The sequence below is a fragment of the Callithrix jacchus genome, chromosome 10 (genome assembly GCF_049354715.1).
Source record: "Callithrix jacchus isolate 240 chromosome 10, calJac240_pri, whole genome shotgun sequence".
In the NCBI taxonomy this organism is placed as follows: Eukaryota; Metazoa; Chordata; class Mammalia; order Primates; family Cebidae; genus Callithrix; species Callithrix jacchus.
Window position 1 is genome coordinate 19760139 of NC_133511.1, and position 27406 is coordinate 19787544.

General features: G+C 54.7%; 1 protein-coding gene across 2 annotated transcripts; it reads right to left on the reverse strand.

The window, feature by feature from the left end:
- On the reverse strand, nucleotides 1-26956 carry TRIM29 (tripartite motif containing 29). Of its 2 annotated transcripts, XM_035264871.3 has the most exons (10): nucleotides 26070-26956; nucleotides 16866-16961; nucleotides 15818-16051; nucleotides 14218-14416; nucleotides 11497-11598; nucleotides 9136-9228; nucleotides 6865-6963; nucleotides 5606-5707; nucleotides 4023-4099; nucleotides 1-1161 (listed from the first exon to the last, which is right to left on the reverse strand). In XM_035264871.3, the coding sequence occupies exons 1-10, from the start codon at nucleotides 26871-26873 to the stop codon at nucleotides 1099-1101; spliced, it is 1869 nt and encodes a 622-aa protein (XP_035120762.1). In that variant the 5' UTR covers nucleotides 26874-26956; the 3' UTR covers nucleotides 1-1098. The 2 variants fall into 2 exon arrangements, with proteins under 2 accessions (XP_035120762.1, XP_035120763.1); XM_035264872.3 differs by lacking the exon at nucleotides 5606-5707.
- Nucleotides 26957-27406: the final 450 nt, after the last annotated feature.

Sequence of the window (27406 nt, forward strand, 5' to 3'; positions counted from 1 at the left end):
TGATGGATCAATGGTTTATTCCAAAGGGGAAAGCCCAAGCTGGATGTCGCCCTCCCCAACCCCTGCAAGCTGGCCCATCCTCCCAGAGCCCCCATAGGCCTGGGGCTGTTGAGACAAGAGATGTCCCTACCACGCGCTCCTCATTTTGTCTCCTCTCTAAGCCCTGGGATCCTGATATGACACATGGGGGGTAATCAGAAGGATGAGGCAGTCTCTGACGGGGCAGTGGCTGAGACACCCTTTGCAGCCAGCCCAGCAATGTTCTCCATCTCCAGAGAGAATGCCAAATTATAAACTTTGTGAAACTCTGAGGGCAAATGGTATAGTAGCTGGTGAATGGTGGCTGAGCTTGTAGCTATTTTCATGCGTAGATTATATCATGTCAGGGGAATTCTTTATCCCAGCAGAGGGAAGAGAGGAATATCCTGGCTAGGGTCATCCTGTCAGTCAGGAGAGACCACCTTCCAGGGACCAGAGACTCAAAGTGGATGTGGCAGAGACCCACTGCCTCTGTAAGGCAATGTCAAGACACTGAGAGGTTTCCCTCTGCAGTGACCAAGAGCTGCAGGTGGTGCCGTGCTGGACACTGATAGCTAGGAGCAGAGAAGGCACATACGACCAGTCCTCTGGGAAGCAGAAGGCGGGCCATGTGAATGGGAGATGAGTGGCTGTGCTGTCCAGGCACCTGCGGACAACACTGAGGGAAGGGGCCTTGGAGAGAAGGGTCACTAGGCCTGGAAACAGCAGGATGTGGGCAGGAGAGGCAGGCTGCCAGCCCCCAGATCCAGCCCCAGAGGAGGAGGGCGGTGGCTTAAGGGAGGGCCCACCTTTCTCACCCTTGTGCTGGGTTGGCCTCTGAGCACAGGAACGATGGTGGACCATCTGAGGTCATAAGGCAGGAAAGGAATCTGAATGGCGTGTGGCCAGTGGGGAAGCTGGAGAGGCCAGGATCGCCCCGAGAGGCTGCAGAGGGCTGCAAAGGGCAGGTGCAGGACCAGGCTCCCTCCCACCCAAACTAGCACGGTAGCTTAGAAGGCAAGAGCAGCAGGGTCAGAAGGAAGAGCAGGGGTGTGGTGCCGCGTTCCTTCTGCCGGGAGCTCACGGGGCTTCGTTGGATCCAATCCCGTTGCCTTTGTTGACGTAGAACGGCCGGTAGTGAGACTGTGGGGGAAACAAGAGTGGTCAGAGAAGCTAGACAACAGATGAGCCTGCTAGCTAGACCCACCCTGCCCTAACCTGCTCCCAGGAAGCATCAGTGATCCAAGCCCCAACAATTCTAGAGGCCTCCTGGCCTGACCTGCAAGACCTACCCACCCTGGGATCAGAGGCTGGTCCCTAATGTCAGGATTTTCAGATTCAAATCCTAATTAGAGTCCATTCCCATAGTTAGTGGGTGGGCTTGAACCTCAGCCCCCAGCACACTGGTGGAACTTTCTCTCCACAGCCCAAGAGGTCCCTCCAGCGCCCCTACAGCTGCTATTTATACAGCACTTTCTACTCCACAGAACTTCACAGCACGGAGCCGAGGGCTGTATGTGATGCACTCATTTAATTTTTACAACCACCCAATTAAATAGATTACTATTATCATATTCATTTTATAGTTGAGCAAACCAAGGCACAGAGAGGCTAGGCAACTTGCCCAAGGTCACTCAGCTGGTAAGCAAGGAGCTGGAATCCAAGCCCCAGCAGGCTGCCTCCAAAACCCACACCCCCAGCTCCCAGTTCTTGGCATCGCTTCTCTTATGGCAAGGGCATCCAGGGTTTTCTTTGGCTCTTTCCACATAAATCTCCCTTACAGGGGGTGTGCAGAGAGGGCAGGCAACTGCCCCAGCCCAACATGGTCCCAGGCTCCCCCCAGCCCTCTGCCTCCCTCATCCTGTTCCTCCTCCTCTAGCCATTGGTATTCAGGGAGCATCTCTAGAGAGAGAGCCCAGTGACAGCTCTCCTAGCCTTCTCCGTATATCACATCTCTCAATAATTTCTTGAAATCGGCATGCCCCACCTCTCCCAGATCACTTCATCAGGGCCGTGAGGAGGCAGCCCTCCAGGATGGAGTGGAAGAGCACGGCTTAGCTGCTGCTCACCCATGCAAACACTGTCAGCCCCCAGAGGGTCTCAGGAAGAGGGTTTGTCCCTGAGCTGGGTCAGAAGCTGAGCCCACCCACATGCCCCATGGATCCCAATACAGGAGACACCATCTACCCCTCATACACACACCCCAAGGGTGCATTGCCCTTGGCCCTCTCTGCCGGGGAACTGGCACCTCCTGGTCAGTTCCTTGCCTATGTCTGGTCCACAGCAGGACTCATGGGCCTGTGGGATGCTCAGTCCTTGTTTAGAGCACCTATTAAACAAAGGAAGAAACTGAGCCCAGGGAGGGGAAAGAATAGCTATGCAATGGCAGAGCAGAGCCTGGATCCAGGTCTCCTGATCCCCGGGGGTCAGCCTGGACCCCAAGCAGTTCATAGGGCAAAGTTAATAGATTTGGAAATGGCCGAAGCCTTTCTTTGAGGAAGACCAGGTCAATAATATGGATTGCAGGTCGATAAATGGCATTGTCTGGTTAAAAGCCCGGTGTAGGTGGGCAGGAACACAGCCCTATGGCATCGGGGCAGAGTGCTCCCCCAACCCTCCCTTCCCCTCCCTAGCTTGAGGTCACAGCACATGTGGCAGTTGGAAGAGCTAGGAAATCATCCTAATTACAGATGGGGAAACTGAGGCACAAAGGAATCATTCTTCCTCATGCAAGGTCACACAGCAAGTGAATGGACGACTTGGGTGAGCCCCCAGGGAAACTGACTCTCAGCTCAGCCTCTCTGCACCCCAGCACCCGCCTCCACTCTCCTAGTTCTGGGTGCTTGCTGGACACCAGAACCCTGCCCTGCTGGGGGCCTCAAAGTGCTGATGAGTCTTCTCTTCAGGGCCCTAGGCTCTGAGAGAATGGGAAAAGTATGTGGTAGGGAGGGTAAGGACTGTCTAGAACAGAAACCTTCCCTTTCCTCCCCATATCTGCTTTTTGCAGTCCTGCTGTTGCAATGCCTCTGGGCTCGGCTCCAAATTACACACACGATCACTTAGCTCCCATCGCCAGTGATTAAAGATTCTCCCCAATTAAATCAGCCCCAGCCACTCTTTGTGGTCCAGGGCAAATCACCTCCCCTGGTCTGACCTCCAACTGAAAGGACAGCAAAGCCAAGGGCTCCAGCCCTGGTTCCAGCAGAGCTCCTGATGCCACCCACATGCCACGGCATCTGGCTGACTGCCTTCAGGAGCAAGCATTCAGGCACATGGGGGCTCTGCCTGTGAACCACAGTCCCTGGTCACTGAGGTCTCAGTCAGGATCAGGTACATCAGATCTAACGGGCATTGGGGATCATCTCAGTCACCACATTATAAAAAGCAAAAAATAGTCTCAGAAAGGGTATCTAACTTATCCAGGACCCTACCGTCTGCAGATGGCCTGGACCCCAAAGCCATACTTCCCTGTCATGCTGCTCTTCTGATATTCCTGGCCTAGGGCCATTAGATATTGACCCTAAATATATCTATTCCCAACTTTCCAGGCCCCCTCCACCCTGACACTATCACACCAATGGCCTCTTGCTGTCAGAAGTGGAGAACTGCCCCCAGGGAGGTGGGACCCATCTCTAGGAGGCCCGTCCTCCTGCTGGGCTGTTTTACAATCCCAGAGCCGGCAGAACCCAAGCTGTCATTCCACTAGCATAGGCATCCAACAAATATTTGCCAAATAAAAGATCAAGGCTTCCCACTTTATAGATCAGAAAACTGAGGTCCGGACAGTGTGTGCTTGGCCAGTCACCTGCCCGTTAGCCCTGGGTCCTTATTACTTTCTGCTGTGTGCAGGTATTCAGGCCACTGCCCCCTTCTTCTCCTCTACATGTTGGCCCAGAGAAGTCATCACCCTCCCAAAGGCCCTGGAACCTGTTCTCCCTGAGGAGCCCCCTTCAGTGCCCAGGTCTCTGGACCTGCCTGGGCTCTCCCGGCAGCACTTTCCTTACCAGCATGGTCTGCTTGCCAGATTTCCAAGTCTGGGGCTGAGCCTTGGGGCTCTGGCTCCGCATGAGGGAGGGGTAGCCTGGGAAGACAAGAGACTCAGGTCAAAGGGAGCAGGGCTGCTGGTCAGGGGCCCCTGGGGCCAAGCAGCACAGCTGCCTTCTCCAAAGTGACCACCAAGCATCATCCAGCCCATTACCAAATGCAGCCGCCAGAAGAGGCGTGCAGCAGCCAGGGTGCCTGGGGAGGCTGGCCGAAGGGAGGAAGCAGCAAAGCAGACAGAAGGAGGAGGGGCCAGCCAGGTAGGCTAGGCCAGGCAGCAGGGGAGTGTTGCCCCCACATCCAGTTCAGCATTACGCTGTTCTGCAGGGATTTCCACCCACCCCAGAGGTTCACACCACAGGCCCTTCCCTTCCCGGAGCCCAGGAGAGCCACACATAACCATGGCCTGCTAGAGTTTCCTGGCAGAAGGCGCTCACTTGGACTCCCCTGTGCTGTTTGAATGATGCTTCCCATTCACTGAGCCCCACCTGTGCCAAGCACTGCAGGAGGAACTTTGCAGATGTCTTCTCATTGAGCCTGGCCCCCATTTCTATGAGCTCAGCAGTCTGCCTGAGTTGCACAGCTTATAAGCAGCAGTCAGGATTTGAAACCAGGTGCTGCCGGACTCCAAAACTCATATTCGTGTTTTTCCCCCCAGCTCTGCGGCCTCACCCCTGTTTCACTAGCCAGAGACTAGGGCCTAGAGAGGGGCAGGAATTTATTCGTGCAGCCACCCAGGGTTAGGACGGCAAGCCTTAGAAGCCCGGAGCAGGTGTGCTCTCTGAACTTGGTTGCAAAGGTGCTAGTGTAGGGCAGTGCCGCCCGGACTCCCGCAGCCTCAGCCCAGACAGACCAGTAAGGAGCTCTGGTTCACAGACAGTGAAGGCCCTCTCAGTGTCAGCCATCAGCCTGCAGGGACAGGCAGTGTGCTTGGGAAGACACAGGCCATGACCTGGATACTGAGGCCCTCAAGAAATAATCAGGGTCTGTCCTGGGCCCGATCTGTCCAGAGAGAGGCTGCAGCCTGCCTTGAGGAAGCCCCTGTCCTGCCTTACTCTAAGCAAGGATGAGCAGATCAGGCTCATGATGAGCACTGCCAGGCTGCCAACTGGGCTGGACCTTCCCAGGTTGGCACTCAGCAAGGAGGAGTGGGAGGAGACAGAGCAAAGAACTTGGGTCTCTTCCTGCATCTGGGGGTGGGGGCAGCCTTGGAAAGAGGGGAGTCCAGGGGTCCTGAGTGGAGATCAAGAGGAGAATTCAGGTCTCACCTGTCAGTTCCAAGAAAGAAAATCCCATGCCAGCCATGAGAGAAGGGAGAATGGCAACAGGGGTGGGGTCAGGGTGGCCCAAGAGACCCGCCTTGTGAAGCAGGCAGAAGTCCAGATAGAGAGTGTGCTAGGATGGCAGGTGGGGCCATGCATCCCTCTCCAGGGAGCTCTGGGGACAAGGGACCAGCACACCCTAGAAGTGGCAGAGAGCCCCCAAGGATGTCCCACCTGCCCCGCTGTGGGAGAGAATAGGGGAGGGATGGGAAATGGGCAGGTACCAGGATTATTTTTAGACAGCCCACTGCGACCCAGTGGTTTGGAAAACTCTGCAGTGGCCTGTCCCAAGCTGGTGAACTGATAAGGGGTTTTCCCAGTGCCTGCTGGGAGAGAGAGAGGCATTAGTGGTACGGTGCTGGTCCCAGGAGGTGCCAGAAGGACCCACACCTCACTCTGGGGGTTGCTCTGAATCATGCCTGAGGGCGGCCACCTCCCCTGCCAGGTGCTCTGTGGTCCAGGCTTGACGAGAGAGCAGAGAGGCACCTGCCAGGAGCCAAACAAGCCAAGGCAAGTCCTGGAGCTCCCCAGGCCCAGATCAGGGCTAGGACATGCCCAGGGTCCTGCAGACTGGGAACCTCCACTCATATTCCTGTCTGTTTCACCTGCTGGCAGCTCCGAGAATCCCTGCCCTGGGCATAGTCTAGGACCCTGGGCTGGAAGGGACAGATGAGTGACGAGGCCTCAGAGGTCACTGCTCAGGGGTCTCTCTGCCCTGCATAGCCCTTCCTTCTCCAGAGCCAACCCAATTTGCTGATCTTGATTTCCAGGCCTGATGTTTGGGATGCCAGAAGAGAGACAGGGTTCCTCCCACCATAGCCATTAGCGCTGTCTCTGAGATCTTTCAGGAGGTACATGAGGACCTGGGCCCATATCTGGGGTCTGGTTCAAGCCTGCCCCTTTGGGATTCCCCCAGCCCCAGGAGACAGGAGGCATCAACCACTCTGCCTTGTCAGAGTGCTGGGGAGCACCGTAGGCAGGCAGGGAACAGGTTGCAGGAAAGGAGGAGCAGTCTTGGGGGCTTTAGAGGTGGTCTGGTCCTGCCTTTCCCAAAGGGCCACCTGCAGGATTGGCTCTGCGGGATGCTGGCGGGTGCTCCAGGCCCACAGGACCCTATAGCCAACCAACGCTGGGAATTCAATAAACTCTGCAGCAGAAGCAGCACACTTAGGATCAGAGAGGTCGGGGTGCAGGGGGTGTGGTGTGTCCCCCTGTCCTGACCACTGAGAGCCGCTGTTGCAGCCTGTCGTTAGAGACTAGTGTGCAGTAAAACAAGCCCTGGGAAGCACTGATGTGGCCCAGCCCCCACCCTGCCTTCGGTTCCAGCAAAGACCATGGTGGCAGCTCCCCAGGCTCTTGGGCCAGAGCTCTCTCCTCCAGAAGGTGAGGGAGGAACTAGTGGCTCAGGGAAGAGACCAAAGCAGAGCTTGGGAGGTGCGGTCAGCTGCGAGGGAAAGCAGGGGGCCAGGTTGGGCAAGCTTACCTTTCAGAGAGAAGGAGGAGCTGCCTTGGACGACAGGCAGGTCATTGTCAGAGCTCTGAATGCTGGAGGAGTACTCCCAGACCCGGGAAGTGTAGTTACCTGGCAAGGCAAAGGGCTGTCAGGCCCCCACAACTGGGCATGGGAGAGGAGGCACGACCAGGACACAGCCAGGTCAGTGACTCTCCAGCTGCTGGCCACGACTTAAGCCAAGATGCCACTCTGTGATCCCAGTGATGCCTCACCCCTGTCCTTCTGCCCCAAAGTTACCTTTCTAAAATATAAAACATAGACAGTTCCCTGCCCTACCTAAAGGCCACTGTCCTCAGAATAAGATGCAAAGTCCCAAGCGCAGCCCACAACTCTGTCATGAGCTGCTCCCCACAACCCCTGCCACCCACCCACCATCTCCCACTTCTTGGCTTCATGTCTGCTCTCCCTCCACCACAGAGCATTCCAACCAGGCTGAGCATTATTGTCTGAGACACTCCAGTTTCTCTCCTGCCCCAGGCTGTGTGCCCATACCCTGTCCTCTGCCTAGGACCCTCCTGCTGTTCCCCACCCTCGGTGATTCATGTGTGGGGTCTTCAAGTGTCAGTTTACATGGCACCTTCCCAGTGTCTCCATGTGCCTCAGCCCCCTCCCCACATCGTGCTGCGCCCGCTACCCTCTGGGTTGCCATTGCTTGTTCAATTGTTTGCCTCCCGCAGAGAGCTCACACAAACCGGGAATGTGCCTGTCTGGCCCCTGCATCACACCCGGAGCCTGGCACAGAGCCTGGTTCCCAGAAGGTGCTCATTGTATGGTTGATGGATAGAATGCATGAACCAATGAACAAATAAATACAAACACCTAAAATTTGGGGACAGAGGCAGCTGATAATTGCCAAGTTGAGTAGACTAACACATGCCTATGTGCAGGCATGTCCCGTAGTCCAAAGAAGGCAGTGAGGAGGGGGTGGGAGGAGCAGCCAGGGCACTCAGAGGGCATCGGAGTGGGGGCTCAGAGCCCCTGTGGGTGACGCACCCTTCTCCAGCACCACACCCCCACCCACCAGGCCTGAAGCATCAGTGGCCTCCTTAGTCAAGCTCACCCGTCAGCTGTCTGTGGGGAGGGCTGGGGTTGACTTTTGGCCTCAGGGCTCAGAGATGGCTGGGGCTGGCCACTGGCCCCAGTGCAAAGCCCCCCCACAGGGATCACAGGCAGCCTCTGTAGCAAGGCCTCCATGAGCATGCCCACCCAGGGCTCCGCGAGGCCAGACACCTTGTCCTTCTGTTCACTGGTGCCTTTCATCTCTCTCAACAGCTGCTTCCTGGCCTGACCTCTTCCTACTTTTGAGTCCTGGGGCTGTAGCATTGATTAGGACAAATAAGCTTTGTCCTCAAGGTGCTCACGGTCTACTGCATATGTGGAAGAGGAGGTACCCCTGGTCCTGGCTGTGAATCCAGTCCTGGTCATAGAGGCCCAGGCATTGCTCTGTCCTCCAGGTGCCCCTGACCCTCCTGTCTCCACAGGTCTTGTCCTCACTGAAGAATCCTCCAGTGCTATGTCCGGGCCTGGGGCTGACCTGGTCCTCTCCCTCCCCATGCATGGCTGGCATGTAACCAGGAGCCCCCAGGACAGAACCAGGGCCTCTCAGAACCACGTCTCATTGAGTGCATGGCCCTGCTCTTGGGCAAATGGTCCCCTCAGAGCACTGGGCAGAGGGAGACCCTGAACTGAGCAGTTTCCCCTGGGACAGGCACGTCCCCACCCCCATTTCACCTCTCCTGGGTCTTGAGGTGCTGCTTGATCACCTCCCTGCCTGGAGCTCCAGGGCCAGCCCCATTTCCTGCCATGCCTTCTTTTCTAGTCACAGCCAAACTAACTTGTTTTAGCCACTGTACAACTTTTCACTGCAGAAGTACACAAATCAGTAGAGATTTTCTGTGGGTCCTCGTGCCCTGATACTTGCTGTGAGCGGGGTGGGGGGTCCCCACACTTATGCCCAAGGTGGCTACTCAGCCTCAGTTTTCCCCAGATTCTTCCTCAGGGATCAAAAGAGCACAGGCACTTCAGGGACACCAGCCTAAGTAATGGTGTATCCCACGAATGTATCCACACACAATTCAAACTCCATAGGTAGGACCTCTCCCTACCCATGTCTGGGCCCCCCACCCATCCCAGCTCACATTGTGGACCCAGCCCCATGCCCCATGGCCCCACTTCTATGCCCCTCCTGCCTGCACAGCCCCATGTGAACCCTGTGCAGCCTCAAGCTGAGCCACCACCTACCTTTGGTGCCATAGAGATTGTTGAAATTCTTCTGGGTGGTCTCCTTGGTGAAGCGGCCGGGAGACGAGGGCTGGTAAGATGTCCGGGCCCCACCTGCGAAGCAGATGAAGGGAGCTGTCATTGTAGAAAAGGGTGTCATGCAGCACTCCTTGCCCCCAAAAGTTGCTCAAGTGCCCACCACAAGACCTGGATTCCACCACTGAGAGAGGTCCTTTGGGTCTGACATAAGGTAATCAACTAATTTATCACCCAAATCAGCATGCTTTTGAGAGTAGAAGGGCTCTGTTAGCCATGCAGAGAGCATCAGCATACACCTGGAGAGCCCATGGCCACCGCTGGGGCAGAGGTGGCAGGCTCTCAGCCCCATGAGGATGGAGCCTCCTGGAGTTGGCCTGATGCACCAAGAACACCTCCCAGGGGCCTACACAGGCACTGCTTCCCGGGAGATCAGAGCCTCACTTCACAAGTGTTTTCCTTCCCACACACCTGGGCTCTCACAACAGCCTCGTGAGGAAGCAGTGGTGACTGACACCCCCACTGTACAACTGAAATCAGTGAGCTCCCCTGTGTATTCCAGTCCTCTGTTACCTCTGTCCCTCCCCACCTGACCTTCAGAAGACACCACACCCCCAGTTCCAGCCCCGCCCGTCCCGCCTGTAAGCCTTTGTGCCGGTGGTCCCTGATGCCCTCTGCCCATCACAGTCATGTCCCCTCTACTGAGCACAGGTTGCTGGAAACTCACCCCTCCCGGGAAGGAATCACAGCCACTGTCAATCCCGCTAACCTCAAAGCTCCCAGACTCAGGATCCAGTCCCTTTAGCAGCCTTGTTCCTTTCATCTCCTTGGTGACTCCTTGGTACCCTCCCCCGACCTCCACCCTGAGCCTGGGAGCTCCCAGAGGACAGATTTCCTGTCCCTCCTGTCCTCGGCACAGGGTTCTACCCACAGTGCTTGGGCAGGAATGCCGGGGAAACCGGTTTCTTCCATCACAGACATCATAGACTGACTCACAGTGACAGAGCTGGGAAGTCTCCCAGCATGTGAACACAACCTCCCCTCTTCTCAGATATGGGTACTGAGGCCTGCCCAAGGTCCCCTAGGCCCTAGGCCCTCAGGGTGGCATCATAGCAGGTGGTGCTGGTCCCTCCACACCCCCCCCCACAGCCTGCAGGAGGCTCATGCCAGGCCCTGGGTCTCCTACAGAGCAGGAGAGACACAGGAACCTGTCAGGGCACTCGATGGCACCCCAGGGCCTGGCCAACGGATGGAAGGGAGAGACAGGAGGGACAGAGCCAGGGTAAGGCGGGTCAGGGGTTCTGAGGAAAGGGGTGCTGGGGCCAGCTGGTTAGAACAGATCATCCTCTCCTAGAACTTGGCCCAAAGGCACAGCACCCTGGGCAGGGAGGGGCAGGCTGGCCGGCTGGGGCCTGGCCCACACCAGGAATGTCAGAGGAGAGAGAGCCCAACACCAAGAAGCCTAGGGGCTGTTTTCAAATTGGGTGAGGCGGCACAGGTGCTTCTCTGCTGAGCTCATCTCATCTCTAAATCCCCCAAGCCTGTGTGTGTGTGTGTGTGTGTGTGTGTGTGTGTAAAGATATGTGTGAATTACTGATTAGCTCCAGGAGGCTTACCCATGCCTCCCTCCTCCCCCAGCTTCCCTCTCCTACACCCACAGACACACACACCCGTGGCCAGAGGCCTGGCATATCCGCCCTTCTGGAACGGGCAATGTTGTGGTTTGTTGCTGGCACTCAAGAATGTGAGCGGCCACCACAGGGCAAGGACAGGCAGGCACTAGTCTGTGCTAAGGCCAGCGCCTTGCAGGCTGGGACTGACCAGGGCCGGGGAAGGAGGCTGAGGAGGCAGGGTGCAGAGCCAGGAAACTCAGAAGAGGAGGCACCACTCTTCCTGCCTAGAGGAGCAGAATGGTCCTGGGGGCAGCAACCATCCCACAGGGCTGAGCCCCTACAAAACCCTGAGCCAAAGCAAAACGCAGCTCCAGCCTGGCAGAAGGGAGCCCAGGACACTTTCAGAAGGAAAGAGAAGCAAGGGTGTGGACTGGAGGCTAGAGGGCAAGGAGGGCGAAGAGGGGCTGCCTGTGTTTCCGGGTAGGAATGCCTGTGAGGAAGGAGCTGGCACCAAGTAACTTCTCATTCGAACCAAGACGCTTCTGAGAGTGAACGCAGATGCCATTCCTAATGACATCAGGACAACATGTAGATGCCAGGACTTTCCCAGGCAAACTGGACAGACCATCAGCCCTACCCAGAAGGAACCTGGCTAAGAGTCACTGCACAGACTCTGGGGGCCTCTGGGCAGCAGGAGAGACACTAGATCTGGGGCAAGGGGGCTCTCCCTTACCCTTGGGCGTCAGGTACATGGAGTATCTCTTCATCGTGTCTGGTGCACTCCACTCACCCCCGAAGCTGTTGGTGTAGTTATTCATGTAGCGATGGTCACCACCTAGGAAGGAGAGTGTCAGGTCAGCAGAGGGAGTAGGTGGGAAGGAGGAGCTGGCCCACTAGGGAGTTTTGCGGCTCAGTTGAGTCAGCCCATAGTCCATCCACTATGTCCCAGGGAGAGCCAAGGTTCTGCAACCTCAGAGAACATGGCGCTCTGCCCAGCATTCGCTTGGTTCCTGAGCTCTTGGTGGAGGAGCTCTGGGTGGCCTGCAAAGAGCCACCCACCCTCTTGGACCGAGCCCTTGTGAATAAGATCGTGTGCACAGCACTTCATAGCACTTCACCTTTACAAGGTGCTATTAATAGCCATTTCTTATGTGATCTGTACACCAGCTGTGGTTATCTCCCTTGAGACACATAAGGAAATTGAGACTCAGGAAGTGAGAGAAGCAGCTTGCCCAATGTCACATGCCACTAGGGGCAGAGTTGGGGTTTGAGCCCTGGCCCACTACTTCTGGGTTCAGTCCCAGACACTGCTGGCAGCCTAAGGTGATAGGATGATGACCCAATGTTGGCCTCCACAGCCCAGGGATCTGGGCAGTGGAGTGAGCTGCTATGGCCGGGGGCACTCACCTGCAGACCCCCTAACTCAGACAGATCTGCTGCTTGATGCTTGGCTTCCCTCAGCCACCCTCCACCCCATTCCTTTCTCTTGTGACTTCCCTGTGTCCTCCTTTCCCTGTCCTTCCCTCTCTCTCTCCTGAGCAAGCGAAGGAATGTGCCTGAGACCCTCATTTTTCATCTTCATTACCTGCACCTGGCAGTGTCCTGGCACACAGCAGATACTCAAAGAATAAGCAAATGCCCTCCTAGGTGTTGGCCCAGCCCTGAGCCCCACAGAGCCCAGGATGAAGTGGTCTGTGCCTCTTAGCACGGGGCCTTTGAGAGTGTGAATGAGTCCCTGGTCTGGTGGGCAGGCTGGCATCAGGGAGGAGTGGACGGTCACTCCACTGTCTGACTCACCTGCCACTGCCTCCTAGAGCAGACACACTCCCAGCATCCACGCAGCAGCCACACAAAACAACACAGAGGCAGAGGAGCCTCCCCCATGGCCCCAGGCACAGGTGTGGGCCACTGAATCAGTAGAGCCCATCCCTGCTCCTGCTTGCTAACTCGCCACACACCTCGTACAGGACGCAGGGCCACACCTGTACAGAGGCCTTGGCCAGTGTTGTGACCTAGAAATGGGACAGTGAGCAGACAGGAGGCTGAACAGTTTCTGCAAGACTCACCCCAGCCCAGTCTGGGCCAGCTCCCCCAGGCCTGGCCAGACCTCACCGGAGGGGCTCCCAGGGCCGATGATTATCACATTCTTCTACCCCACTGCTGCAGCCACCGGCAGCCACAGCTTCTTAGATGAGAGGGCATGGGAGACTGAATAACAGAGTGTTCAACCCCACGGTACCCCCTACCGAGCTGTGCGCCCTTTGAAAAGATGCTTCTCTGAGCCTCAGCCTTCTCCTCCGTAAAATGCAGTATACCCCGCAGGGAAAATAAGGTAATGTGCCTGAGGAGCTCGGTGAAATGCCCAGCATCTAGGGAGCAATCAGTCATCGCCGGCTGTCACCATCACCATTAGCATCATCACTACTGTCATTAGAAGGAGGATTTCAGGATCTGAGTGTCGTTTGAAGCCAAATGATTGTCTTCCTGAAATGGCTTGCTTATCTATCCTTGGGTGTGATTGAATGTACCCCAATTTTCACAGGGACACTGTGTGATATCACCATCACCAAGGTGCACAGATGGTCTCCTGAACCCCAACCCTTCTGCACACTCCTACTCTCCTCTTCCCCCAGAGAATCATATGCTCTGTCTGGAGAGCAATCAGGGGTCCTTTCCTTTGGGGCATTCGCATCTAGCAGTCATCAATAAGGCTGGACTCTCAAGGCCCCGAGCCATGCCTGGGCCACTGGGTGGGGCATCGGGGAAAGTGTGCTCAGGCTTTGGGCCCTGAAGGGACTGGGTGCAAAAGGACTTAACGATGTTGTTTCTCAGGTTCAGAGGTTTTTTGTGAGATGATTCAGTTCACCTCTGAGGGGACAGCATGACTCATAAGAAAAGCTGACTTCAGGGGAGCTGGTGAGTCACAGAGACTCTGTGTCTTACTGTCCCCAATCCAGCCCACCAGGCCAAGTCCCGCCTCTGGGCTCAGCACTGCTCAGCACAGCCATGATGACAGTCCAGTCCCCCATCCAGGCATGGCTGCATTTCTAGGTCACATCTGCTAGAGTCTGCAAAGCCACCAGTTTGGAGTCTGGCCCATACCAGTGGCTGCATCCACACAGCTGCTGGACTGGGCCTGGCAATTAGATGTAGATCAGAACGAAACCAGTCCCTTAGTCTGATGGACAACCCACAGAGAGGAGGCATTTGTGCTGCCAGTACCCAGGATGTTCCTGCTCTGGAAGCCCCTTGCAATAGCTTCATAACTTTGGCAGCAAGTTCAAAGGGGAGGAGAGTTAGAATCCCTGCATCCTAGTCCAAACAGCCTGAGGAAGTGTGGGTGAGTGGGAACAACGAGAAGAAGCTCACTGGATACCAGCCCACATCAGGCAGCAGGAAGTGATTTGGGAGAGAAAGGTCCACGGCCCTGGGGCCCAGCCACGAGGGGACCTACCGTTCTCCATGTGGTTCCTCTCAATGAAGTTACGGCTCAGGTCCGCCTTGCACATCTTCTCAACGTGGCGCATGCATACATTGAGTAGGTCATCCTTGAAGTTGCCTAGCGACTGTCCCAGGCCCTCCCCCTCCAGCAGGACATGATAGGTGGGCAGGGGTGGGGGTAGAGAGTAATTGCTCATCAATGCACCAAATTCCTACCAAGAAAGGAAAGAATGCCATGAGCTATGAGGACTCTTCTCTGCCAGGGGCTCTCACAGTGCAGTTGGGGGTCTCAGCGATGCAAGCTCCACTCTTCCTCGCTGGACATTTGTTTCTTCTGAAAGGCGAAAAGGTTCAACTAAAACCCACTAGATGCTAACATCCCTGATGGCACTAGCATTCAGATGTGTGCCTCCACAACTCTCTAAAGCGCGTGCATCTGTTTACCTCATAGGGCTTATGAGAGGAACACAAGCTGTGAAGACCAGGAGTCAATGCACTAAAGAAATGCAAGGAATTACTATAGTGTTCGGGGTCAGCCACAGTGGATTTTTTTTTTTTTTTTTTTTTTTTGAGGTGGAGTCTTGCTCTGTCACCCAGGCTGGAGTGTAGTGGCACTATCTCGGCTTACTGCAACCTCCGTCTCCCAGGTTCAAGTGATTCTCCTGCCTCAGCCTCCCATATTGCTGGGATTACAGGTGTGTGCCACCATGCCCAGCTAATTTTTTGTATTTTTAATAGAGATAGGCCAGGCTGGCCTCAAACTCTTGATCTCAGGTGATCTGCCTGCCTTGGCCTCCCAGAGTGCTGGGATTACAGGCATGAGCTACCATGCCCAGCCCACAGTGGTATTTCCACCTTTACATGCCATGCTCAGTCCTGCTTTTGGACTTCTCGTTTCCCTTCCCCCTCACTGAAGACTCTATCCTTCCTCTCAAATCCTAACCTGCCTCCAAGACCCAGTTCAAACTCCACCTCCTCCACAAAGCTGTCTTAGCTTCCTCTATCCTGCCTGCCCCTCTCTGAGCTTCCACAGGCACTTATCTCCTGAGCCATATGCTTTATCATTTAATTACACACTTTTCTATATTGTTCCCTAATTGTACATGTCTTATCTTCCCAGCTGGATTGCAGTTGCTTGGGGGCAGAAACCATGTCTTGTACCTCTCTATTCGCCATAGCACCTAATAGAGTACTGGGCACGCAGTAGAATCCAAAACACTCTAGCAGATGGAAGGATGAATGGATGAATAGACAAATGGAGTAGATTCAAGATAACAAACACGCCACACTCCTACGCCACTCCCCCTACACCCAATTCGTGGATCTCAGAACTCTTGCCTACTGAGCCTGGAGCACTGCTAGCACCTATCAATTGAAGTTGGTACAAAGTGATGTTTGTGTGCCATCTTGAGAGTAGGTAGGAAAATGGATTGGATTTTAAAGAATTAAATAGAATAAGTTTGGATAGATGGATGGATGGATGGATGGTGGGTTGGAAGGTGGATTAATGGATAGATGAATAGGTGGATAGGTGGATGGATGAATGATGGAGGAGGGTCTCGAAAAGTGGATGGGAGATTGAGGGATTGAGTAGCAGAGGAGTGCCTTGTTACCTGCAGAAACAACACAGAGTCACTGATGCTGTGCAGCTGCTCCCGGGTCTGCTTGTCCTCATGCAGTACCTTGGCCCTTTCATCCAGAGCATCCACGATCACCTTCACCTGGTCCACAGCATCCTGCTCCCGCTGCTCCAGTGCAGCCCTCACTTCCTCCTTTTGCTTCTCCAAGTCCCGCACCAGGTCCCGGAAGTTCTGCTCCAGGATGGCCTTCTCATTGGTGGTGAAGCTCTGGGGGTCCAGCGTCAGGGGAGGGATCAGACAGGACTTTAGTTGAGGAAAGAAATCTCCCGAGTCAAGTATATCTTTAGGTTTCCAGCACAGGATCAGGGCATTAGCACTGCCTCAACCTGGCAAGCCTGTTTAACCAAGAATCTCATTCAAAGGCATCACTGAGGGATGCTACCTGCTGACAGAGATAGCCAGGTTTGTTCACAGCCCACACTTCTTATCCACCTGTGGCTCCTTCTTCTTGGTGGGTTGACATGAGCCATCATTCCATGATTGAATGACTCCTAGTGGGCCCCAAAGTTCTCCCACGGGTCACAATATGCTCCCTGAAACCCTAACCAGAACCAAACATCATTCAGAAAATAAATGGGCTGGCTGTGTGTGTAGTCAGGGTTAAGCAGGCAGTGATTTCAGATTGTGGTTTGCAATTATCCAAACCATGGCAGACATACATTTAGCCACACCGGCATAAGTAGAGAAGGAATGGCATGTATTTGGTGGCTGGGTAGTCTGGTAGGCAGAACAGACATTGGATGACATTGGAAGACACACTGGAGGACAAGTCTGGAGTCTTTATTTGCTGGGATAGTACGAAATGGCCATTTAGGTCACAGACAGGATCCAACCTGGGTACTTGGCTCAGACTGAGAAGGGGAGTGGGTGAGAATGTCAGAGAGATGGGAGAAGCCAGAAGACACACGTGTGGGATGTCGATGTGGGCTTGAGACTCAAATGGGAGCTAAGGCCTGCCTCTTCACAGGCAGGCCAGTTGGGGTGAGGGAGTAGCAAGGTGATGAGCTTGGGGGCTGCTCACCTTGATGCGGTCCTTCTCCTTCTGCCACTTCTCAACTTCATCCTCAATCTCAATGATCTTGAGCTGCAGCTGCTCCTTTTGCAGTGACAGCTCCGTCTGCAGAGGAAGAGCCAGGATTGGAGAAGTCAGTGGGAGGAGATGGAAGAGGACCAGAGAACCAGGGAGCGGGTCCACCCAGGGAGCACATTTGCAGCCAGGGCTCATCACTCATCTATTCAGCTCTTCATTCAGCAAACATTCATCAGGACCTCAGATACGCCAGGCACTGTGCCAGTCGCCAAGGATCCAGCAATGAGTTAAATACCATCTTGCTGTATTCTCCGGCCACTAGGGCTGGACATCCTAGCCATGTCTTTTTAAGGGTGGTGCTTGCCCCTTTCAGTGGACCTGGAGACACTGGGAAGAGAAAGGAAAGGGACTCTGCCCAGCTCAGTGCAGCCCAGCCCAGGGAGTGTCTCGCAGCAGTAACAGTGTGCAGCGTTTCTATGGCATGACGTAGGGCTGTGTTGCAAGCAGCAGCCAGAGTTGCCGCCGGCATGGACTCCGTCTGGGCAAGCACAGCTATAAACCTGTTTATGGGAAAGGGAAGGCATTCTGCAGTTTTGGCAAGACAGGGACTTTTACCCAGGGACTCTGGGGAAAGAGAAGGCTAGAGAGGAAGGCTATGTAGAACGAAAGGAGGGGTTGTAGGGACCCATGCTCAGGGGGAGGATACAGACTGTTGGGGTCTGGAGTGGTTTAGGAAGAGGTTGTACCAGTGTATGCTGGGACATTAGCTTTCATTCCCATACTCACCTTCCATTTGGGGAAATGCCCTTCTCTGAAAAGCAGCCACAATCGAGGCAAAAAAAGAAGCATGAAGCTAAGACCAATCCCATCCAGCCAATCCTCTGTTCTGCTGGGCTGCCCTGTAGGACTCCAAAGCCCCTGCTAGTGTGAACAATAGGTGGTCTCCATCTGACAGACAAAGGCATCCAAGAGACCCTTGAATTGCTCCAGGTCTCCCCACTATCACTGGGTTTTGAATGCAGAGTCCCACTCCTTTCTCTGGCCATCTCCTTGAGGAGCTCAAAAGAATAGTCAAGGTGGGGAAGCCACAAACCACTAGGAATGTGAGTTCCATCAGCCATGAGTCATGAGCACCTGGGCATGTGCATCACCACCCTGCACACCTTCTGAATGCCCCACTGCGCCAAGGGAGTGCTAACAGGGGACCTGCTGCAGGCACTCAGGGAAGCGGATCCGATGGTAGATAGAGCTTCCCTAGCTGTCTTGGAAAAGGTGCCCAGAGGGTGGGGAAGGCATGGGGCAGGAGTTGCAAAACTTCCCAGAGTCTTTGAATCCCTGACCTCCCCGCCCCCACCACCACATTCCTGGGCTTTACAGGCAGTGAGACTCAGAGTTGTTCTCAGTAGCATTTACCCCACCAGCAATGGGCAGGAGATGCCATAGCATAGAAAATACCATCACCAGAGATGGAAAAGAAGACCTGAGAAGATGAGGATGGAGATTTGGCCCAATCTCTGGAAAAAAGGCTGGAAAGAAGCCAGCAGCCACTAAATAAGGTGATGAGAGAGTGGAAAACAGAGAAAACAAGACCCACTGTAATGGCAGAAACTCGACCCTCATACTCTCTGAGGATGCAGCGCCCAAGGGCCCAGGAAACACAGGCTGGCAGATCCAGCAGCCCCAGAGGTCTCCGAGAAGGCTGGACCTGGCAGGTGTATCTGAGCTGTGAGGAGCAGCCCAAGAGGCTGGACTGGGAGTTGGTCCCAGACACCTTTCTCATCTCTGGAGAACTGCTGAGTGAAGCCCGAGTTTGGGGAACAGCTGGAGGCCCCCCACCTCTGGACCCAGCTCAGCATTGGAGGAGTTGGCACCTGGGTTTCTCACCCCATCTTACCAGCCCCGGAACAAGGTCTGATGGAAAAGAAAGTAGAGAACAGAAGCACAATCCCTCCCACCATAGACCAAGGGCCAGCCCTGGTAAAAATCCTGTCTCAAATAGGGGACAGGCAGCACTTCTATGAATTGAGCAATGGAGGGCCCAGGGGGAGGTCACTGGGAACAGGTGGCTCTGAAAGTTGCCTGGCTTCTCTGTGCCTCAGTAGCTCTGTCTGGTCCATGGGGGCAGTAAGAGGACCTGCCCCCCAGAGGAGCTGTGGGACGCACTGGGATTGGGAGTAAAGCTCCCAGAAAGCATTTGGCACAGAGTGAGCAGTGTCTGAGCAATGGTCCCCATCGTCACTGGTGTGTGGGCACCTTCTGTAGACCAGGGGCCAGGCCAGGTGCTTTCCTTCACACCATGCTCAGAGGAGTGTTTGCAGTGTGGTGGGCAGTTGGGCCTTGCATTGGCAAGTGAGGAGCACAGCAGGTGTGATCAGGTGAGGTATTGGAGGTGTTCAGTGGTGAGGATAGGGTACACTGTTGGATTGTGATCCAGATGGAGTGTGTACACTATCCAGACACAGAGTGAAGAGTAGGGAGTGCTTAGAGAGGGTAGGGAGATCAAGACACAGGGCTGAGTGCAAGATGGAAGCCTAGCTCGTGGATAATTGAAGATTGGAGGGCACTGGCGGAAATGAAGGAGGGAAAAAGGGGATGAGGGTGGACTAACCACCTGCAAGTGGAAGGAGGTCTGACCAGGGAAGGTGAAGGCCACGAGTCAAGTCCCTGGAGTGAGCAGAAGTGCAGAAGGAGACCGGGTGAGGGCTGCATGTTTGGGGCTGCAGAGGAGGAAAGGTCTCCCCACGTGAGCATGGATTCACTGACCAAGACAGATGAAGGAGATGGAGAGTTCAGGGATGCAGAATTCCATGCGGATTAGAACAGAGAAGTGTCTAGGCCAAGAGCAGGGAGAGGCCAGTCCCCTGGGAGTCTATCCTGTGTAAGGGAGTGAGGGAAGAGGGCGACAGGGCTAGCTGAGCACCGAGGGCTGGAGAGCTGAGCCAGAGGTGTTGGCGGATGATGTGGAAACCGGTGAGGGCAGGGTCAGAAGGGGAGACTGTCTGCAGCTGTGGGTGGAAGAGTTGGTCAGGGTGGAGGAGAATTTGGCCTCCCATTTCTTTGGGGCACTGAGGAAGTCGGACACAGGCTGGGAAGGGGCCTTGTTCCCACAGCATTTCTTGCAAGACCAGACGGGCAGGACACAGAAGGCTCTTGGGAGGGACCTTGGACTGGGGACTCTGCTGCTAGAATGATCCTTTCTCACCTCTGGGATGTGTCCTACCCTGTCAAGGGAGGAGCGTTTTGGGTGAGACCTCTAGGGATGCACATCCTGTCTGTTCAGCTCTTGGCAATTTTTCCTGTATAGGAAGTATATGACATGGGAAGGTTTCAAAGATGTGGGGTTCTCCTTCAACACTAGGAGATGGAAGGAAGGGAGCTTTGATTACTGAGCATCTACTGAGTGCCAGGAATTTTCTCTTAACCAACAAACGCCTCCTGTGGAGGTAAGTGGCATTATCCCCATTTCGCAGGTGTGAACACGGAGTCCTAGAAAGATTACACAGCTTGCCTAGTTCTCACAGTTGGAAAGCTGTAAGGCTAAGCTGCAACAACAGGACTCAGATCCTGCTCTGTGCCTTAAGAGGCACATCTGGAGGTGGTGGCTCTAGGCTGTCCTGTGTGTCTTCTGTGATGTTGTCCTTCCCCTTTACTCCTGCTGACCTAAGCCCACCCATGCTCCCTTCACCTCACAGATGATGCACATTAGCAATTCCACCTCTTTCCTCTTACCCCCACTTCCCTCCTCATACCCTCCCCACTGCCCCCTGAGGCCCCAGCTTTCCCTCTCCCTCTCTCCCTCTTCCCTCAGAAAGTGGTTGAAGGCCCTGATGGCTGACAGGGCCCCGGCTCCCTACAGCCTCGCCCCACCCATGCCTCCCTCCTGACTTCCTACTCTCTGCTTCATCCCTCCCTGTCCAGGCCTGTCCCTAAATGATTCCTTTGTTCTCTTCTCCCACACTTGTCTGATTGCCTCTTGCTCTCTGATGCTGGGAACGGGCCCTGCATGGGCCACCTAGCCTTGAAATCCTTCAGCCTTGGGTGAGCAGAGGTTTTCCTGAGAGCAGATGGGTGGTTCAGCAGCCTCAGCCCAGAGGGTCTTCAGGTGGGCACCCACCTGGATAGGTGTACCTTCACTGCCCCCAGGGAGGGGGAGACTGGCCAGGATCTTCCCCTGGCCTGAATTCGCTGCATGGGCTGTCGGCAGTGACATTTGCCAGATGAGCCAGTTAATTGCCAAATTTGTACTCTCAGACAAATGGTAATTATCTGGATAAGAATCTGAAATGCTGGATAGATTTCCCCATTTCCACCTGGATGACAAACAGCCCGGGATCGGTTAGTCTGCTTGACTGGGGTTCAATGTTCCTCCTGCTTCTCCACAGCCTCAGGTCAGGGAAAGAGTGAGTTGGGGCAAGGAAGATATCACCCTGGCCATCTCCAGGCCAAGAGTGGGGAAGAGGATGGAATGCCAGGCCAACAGAGTGTCAGCAGTCCCCTCAGTCTCCTCCTTCACCTTGCAGGTGGGGACACAGGCACAGTGGAGACCTCCCCTTACTGGGCCATGGTTTCCTTGTGGTGAAATTGGACTAGATTTGATTTCCAACCCGGCTGCACATTAGAATTCTCTAGGGAGACCTTTAAAAATACCCCCTGGCGGCCAGGCGCGGTGGCTCAAGCCTGTAATCCCAGCACTTTGGGAGGCCGAGGCAGGTGGATCACGAGGTCGAGAGATCGAGACCATCCTGGTCAACATGGTGAAACCCCATCTCTACTAAAAATACAAAAAAATTAGCCGGCATGGTGGCTCATGCCTGTAATCCCAGCTACTCAGGAGGCTGAGGCAGGAGAATTGCCTGAACCCAGGAGGCGGAGGTTGCGGTGAGCCGAGATCACGCCATTGCACTCCAGCCTGGGTAACAAGAGCGAAACTCCGTCTAAAAAAAAAAAAAAAAAAAAAAAATACCTCCTGGGATAAGGCCTGGGAATGTATGTTTCCACAATTCACCAGCTGATTCTGGTCTGGGACTACTGTTTGGGAGCCACTGGATTCAGTGATCTCAAGAAGACCTCCTGATCCTACGGGAACAAAAAGGCTTCAAACAGCAGAGAAGAGCCCCAGCTCTGCCACTCTTGAGTGCTGCAACTCACTTAAGTCTCTTGGCGACTTTGAGCCTGTTTCTTCATCTGCACCACATAGGACATGCCGGGCCCAGCACTGGCACTCGGGCGTGCGCCATGGACACTGTGGACACTGGGTTGTCTGCTGCCTGCCTGCCGCTTTCCTCCCTGCTTCCTGTCTCCAAGCCTCTTTTATTTCGTTGTTTCCCCCTTAGCACCCTGAGAGGTTACCCTACCTCCTTTCTCACCCACCCCTTCCAGAGCAAGCATTCTCCCCCAAAGTCACCAAGGTCTCCAGGGAAAGGGGCCCAGCCCCTCCAGGGCACCCAGGACTTTAGCCCAACTCCCCTTCCCAAATCCCAAAGAGCTTTCCTGGGCAGACCAGTGCTGTTCGGACACTCAAGGATCAGAGGCTCCCTATGGCCAGCAGCCAGTGGCTCAGCCTCTCTGGAAGAATTGGGCAACAAGATGAGAAACAAAGCCATGGATGTGGCGAGGGAACGAAATTGACCCAAATGGTGAAGTTGGAGAAAATGGAGGCAGGGAGAGGCTGAGCCTTTCACAGCAATGCACCTGGCTGAGTTACCTCCATTCATGCCTCGTCATGCTGGTGCCCCAGAGCAGGCCAGACCCATGATAGGGCAGGGCCACCCAAGAGCAGCCAGACATCCACCCAGGAGGTCTTAACACCCTGGCCTGCTAAAGCTTGAGATAGGTAGAAGGAAGGACCATGAGACACAGAAAGGGCTGCATGTGGATATTTTCATCCCACTCACCTGACCTAGCCTGGGAAATGTCCATTGGCAGAGAGGTAGACTGGAGGACATGTATGGGACCTATTGTGACATTTAGGGTGGAATTGGAAGGGACCACCAGAGGAAGGGGCTGTCATGTTGATCTTTTTCTACCAGAGTTTCTGCTCAGAGTCTGTAGGAAGAGCTGAGGCCCAGGAGATGGGCACTCACAGCCCTGGGTGTCATCTCAGCCTCACACAACCGACCAAGGCAGGTCTGAGGCTACATCATCCGGGCCTTCACCACTGGCCTGCAGAACAGGTTTAAACAAGGCTGCTTGCAAACAGCTATGTGTGGGCTGATGTTTGGGTCTGCAGGAGAGGCCTCAAAAGGGTGCCAAGACTGGCACATTCATTCACTTTGGCCCATCAACCCACTAACCCTGCTCTGTGCCAACGTCCCTCACCTCTGACATTCCAGCAGAGCCAGGCCTAGACAGCCTGTGTGCCCAGCCCAGTCTCCTGGCTGCCTGGCTCCACTTCTCCCTGCCTAGCCCTATGCTGCAGGTATGTACGCAGCCTGCCTGGAGCTCCCACCATCACAGTCGCTTTAGGGGATCGGGCAGTTTCTCCTAAAGCACACATATCCCAACCACATCCCCTGGCGCCCTTTCTCTGGGGCACTCTCAAATACTGGAAGAGGGCTTTGGGGGCTTCCTCTTCAAACAAGGACCTTGGGCAGGCCCCTTTCTTTCTCTGTGCCTGTGTCCCCATCTTCAAGGTGAGGGAGGACACTCAGGGGTTGCTAATACTCCATTGGCCTGGCTTTCTGTCCACTATGGCTTGATGTTGACTTGCAGCCGCTCTGTGTAACTGGGCAGGTGCTCCCCAGTCCTGTGTGTGTGTATATGAGCCCTGCCTCCTGCCCTACATCAAGAGCCTCCCCTCAAGAAAGGGTTGTGAGTCCTGCAGCAGCCCCCATGCCGGAACCTGAATTCTGAATCTGAGCTCCTGGTACCTCCAAACGGGGCTGCCCAAGACCCTTGGGCCTACCAGAACCACCTCTTCCAGGAGCACCAGGCTTAAGCAGAGATACCCTTGGTTCAGACCAAATTTGAGCCCAAACCCTACATAGAAGATGCAGTCACTTCATGTAGAGTTTGGACATTGATTCTTCAATAAGAATGTCCTTTGCTTGTAGTCAAGGTGGGAACCTGAAACCTCTGCCTTCTTGATACCTCTTGGCCCTCTCCTCATCCTAGGGCCTCAAAGACATTTCTAAGAATCCTAGAGCTCTGTGGGTAATTTGAAAACCAAGAGTCTAGCCTCAACCTTTGGGAGACTGAGACTGATAATGGAAAGGAGTTATTCACAGACTCACAGCTAGTTAGAGGCAAAAACTAGGACTGGAAACTTGGTCACATTTCCTAAAACCTTGTCTGAGGCTCTGCAGTTTCTCAGCTGCTGTGATGAGGAGGACGGCCCCTTGTTCTGCATAACCTCACAGCAAAGCTCTCTAAGAATGAGTTTCAAGGCCCCTGTCCCATCTTTGTCTCCCAACAAAGCTTGAGGCCACGCTGGGGTCAGAAGATGGGAGAAGCTGGAAACATCGTCTTCCTGGGCCAAACAAGGCTTCAGGAAGGGATCTGTACATCTGTTCCCCTCTCTACCTCCCCCCTTTCTGTCCAGATGGGCAGGGTGTGGGTGAGAGATGAAGGGAGAGAGGATTAAAGGAGCAGCTCCCCCTGATCAGGAAGGCTGGGCAAGGAGGAGTCCTGCGCTGTTCAGATCTGCGGTGTGCAGAAGCTCTTCAGAAAAGCGGAGTCCACTGCTTTAAAGGCCAGGAAGGTTTGCCCCCTGGAAGGCCACACCAGAAAATTATGTACCTTAGGGTAGAGTGACCCCCTCATCTGTGGGGCACAGGGCAGTGGCCACAGCTGGGGTCTCTGTCCAAATCACCTTCCCCAGGTATGCTACATCCACAAGCCTGCACTCGCCTCTGCTCCTTCCCATAGAAGTGCATGCACAGTCACATACACCAAACTCATGCAAACACACTTACATATCACATAGACAAATACAGGCAAACATCCACAAAGGCACAAAAACACCCACGTGCACATAAAATACACACATATGCAGCTCCTCAACTTCTGATGGGGTTATTTCCCAATAAACCCATTGTAAGTTGAAAATGTGATAGGTCAAAAATGCATTTAATAACCCTAGACTACCAAGCATCATAGCTTAACGTAGCTTACCTTAAACATGTTCAGAGCAATTGCATTAGCCTACAGTTTAGCAAAATTTTCTACTACGAAGCCTATTTTGTAATAAAGTGTTGGATTTTATGGAATACTGTACTGAAAGCATAGCACTTTCACACCAACATAAATCGAACCATCCTAAGTCAGGGTTAGCTGTAAATGTACACACCATCCACACACAAACTCCAAACCTCCCCAACAGTGTCCAGCTATAGGAATAGGTGTGTCCACACCCAACCACACACGCGAAACGCGGGGCCCAGCTGAGAGACGGATAAAGGAGGCTGTGGAGAAGTCAAGAGACCAGCTGGGGATCCGCTAGAACAAGCAGCCACTGTAGCACAAATAAAAACTGCAAAACAGCAGAAAGGACATTTTGGTGGGCCCCAAAATTCTCTCCTTCTGGTATCTTTACTCACCTACAATCCATTCCTCAGGAGCCAATCCCACTCAGGTTGGAGGAATTGTCTCTTCTTTAAAGCCAAAAAGAAAGAAAAGAAAGAAGGAAGGAAGGAAGGGAGGGAGGGAGGGAGGGAGGGAGGGAGGGGGAGGGAAGGGGAGGGAGGGAAAGAAAAAAAGAGAAAAAATAAGAATAAGAGGAAGGAGACAGAGAAGAAGCGGGGGGGGGGGGAAGGAAGAGGAGGGAGAGGAGAAGAAAGAGAAGAAGTGAGAAGGAAAAGGAGAAGGAGAAGGGAGGAGGAGAAGGAGAAGGAGAAGGAACACCCAGCCAGGCACAGAGCCCAGGAGTGAGTTATGTGCCATTGGGTCTTACTCTCTGACCCAACTTGAATTTATCCTATGACTTTGATCAGGCCCCCAATCTTTTCTGAGTCTCCATCTGCTCATCTAGAAAATACCCCTGTCTCCTGAGACCTTAGGGGATTGGAGAGCCACCTCTGATCCCCAGCTGGGGTTAGGGGCAACAGGGGGCATGAAGGGAAATAAATGTTTACTAAAAGAGCCAAGGACAGTAGAGGTTTAAACCCCAAACACCAGGAAGCCCCATTGGAGAAGATAAGGTAGGAGGGTCAGGGTGAGGGGAGAGGCCAGGAGGGGCAGGAGGGGCCCAGCACGCACCTCTTTCTCGGCCTTGGCCTCCTCCACTGTCACGGTGCTGTGATTCTTGTGCTCCTGGAACATGCAGAGGTAGCAGATGCAGGTCTGGTCAGTCTGGCAGAAGAGCTCCATAGTCTTGCCATGCATGGGACACTTGCGGGCCTCGAAGTCCCGGATGGGCTCCAGCAGCTGGTGGTCTCGGAAGGCGGCGCCCTCCAGGTGGGGCTTGAGGTGCAGCTCGCAGAAGGAGGCCTGGCACACCAGGCAGGACTTGACCGCCTTCTGCTTGTTGCCAATGCAGGAGTCGCACAGCACCTCCTCGGAGCTGGACTTGGCCGGGGAGAAAAGGCCCGTGTCTGCCCGGGGGTAGCTGTTCCGCCGCGCCTCCCCGGGCTCCACGATGGACACTGAGGGCTTCCGCGGCTCCGAGAAAATGGACTTGCGCAGCTCGCCTTTTTCGGCAAAGGTGACGGGCGGCTTCTTGGCGGCCCCCAGCTGGAGCCCTGCGTACGGTGACCTCTTGCCTTCCAACGAGTCCATGCTGAAGTAGTTGGAGTTCTTGTCGTCGCCCGACTCGACAAACTGGATAATGGGTCGCCGCCACTCATTGCCCGCGAACAGGGCGCTCCTCCCTTCCCCTGGCTTCAGGGCACTGCCCAAGCTCTTGCCCTCGGCTGCCTCCCCGCTGTGCCCGTTGGTGGTCTTGGCATCCTTGCCGTCGGCCTTGGTGCCATTCTCCAGGCTGCCATTGGGACCCGACGGGCTCCGAGCATCCCTGGCTTCCGGGCTCGACCCGTTGCTCCTGGAGGCATCAGCAGCTTCCATCGCAGGGGGGCTCAGCTGATCTGTTTCAGGCTTGCTGGGGTTCAGGGTAGGTGACCTTGCTGGCGGGTGTCTCGGCAGGGAGTGGGGCAGGCAGCCGCAGGGCCCAGAGACACACCTGTGGGGAGGAGGAGGGGAAGGAGGTGGAGGGGAGGAGCAGCAGGTACAAGCCTGACACAACGGGCCCAGGGAGAAGCAGGCAGCCCCGGCAGCCAGCAGAGCAGATAATTACACGGGAGCCACGCCCTGTACAGTCATCCCTAACCTGATTTTTAAAAGAAGTGTTTTTTTCTCCCCCAGCTTAATTATTTTCCACAACTCAGCAACCAGTTGGGCTGCTTCCCTCTGACGCACTTGCTTCTCATCGGGGGAGCGGGGAGCCTCTGTCTTCACAGGTGGGCAGGCTTCACTGAGCCCAGAGGCCCCTGGGGCAGAAGATGAGGTGTCTGCAGAGGCCTACGGGGCACAGGGCTGTTAACTGGGTCACACAAGTCAAATAGCCTTGTAATTTGCGGGCCTGAGTTTCAGAAGAAAGA

Excerpts from the sequence above, each read along its gene's own strand:
- TRIM29 (XM_035264871.3), bottom strand. The coding sequence starts at position 26,873 with ATGGAAGCTGCTGATGCCTCCAGGAGCAACGGGTCGAGCCCGGAAGCC. Across the intron at positions 11,599-14,217 it reads GAGGAACCACATGGAGAACG|GTGGTGACCATCGCTACATG; the intron begins GTAGGTCCCCTC and ends TCTCCTTCCTAG. Across the intron at positions 4,100-5,605 it reads GCTGTCTAAAAATAATCCTG|GCTACCCCTCCCTCATGCGG; the intron begins GTACCTGCCCAT and ends TTGTCTTCCCAG.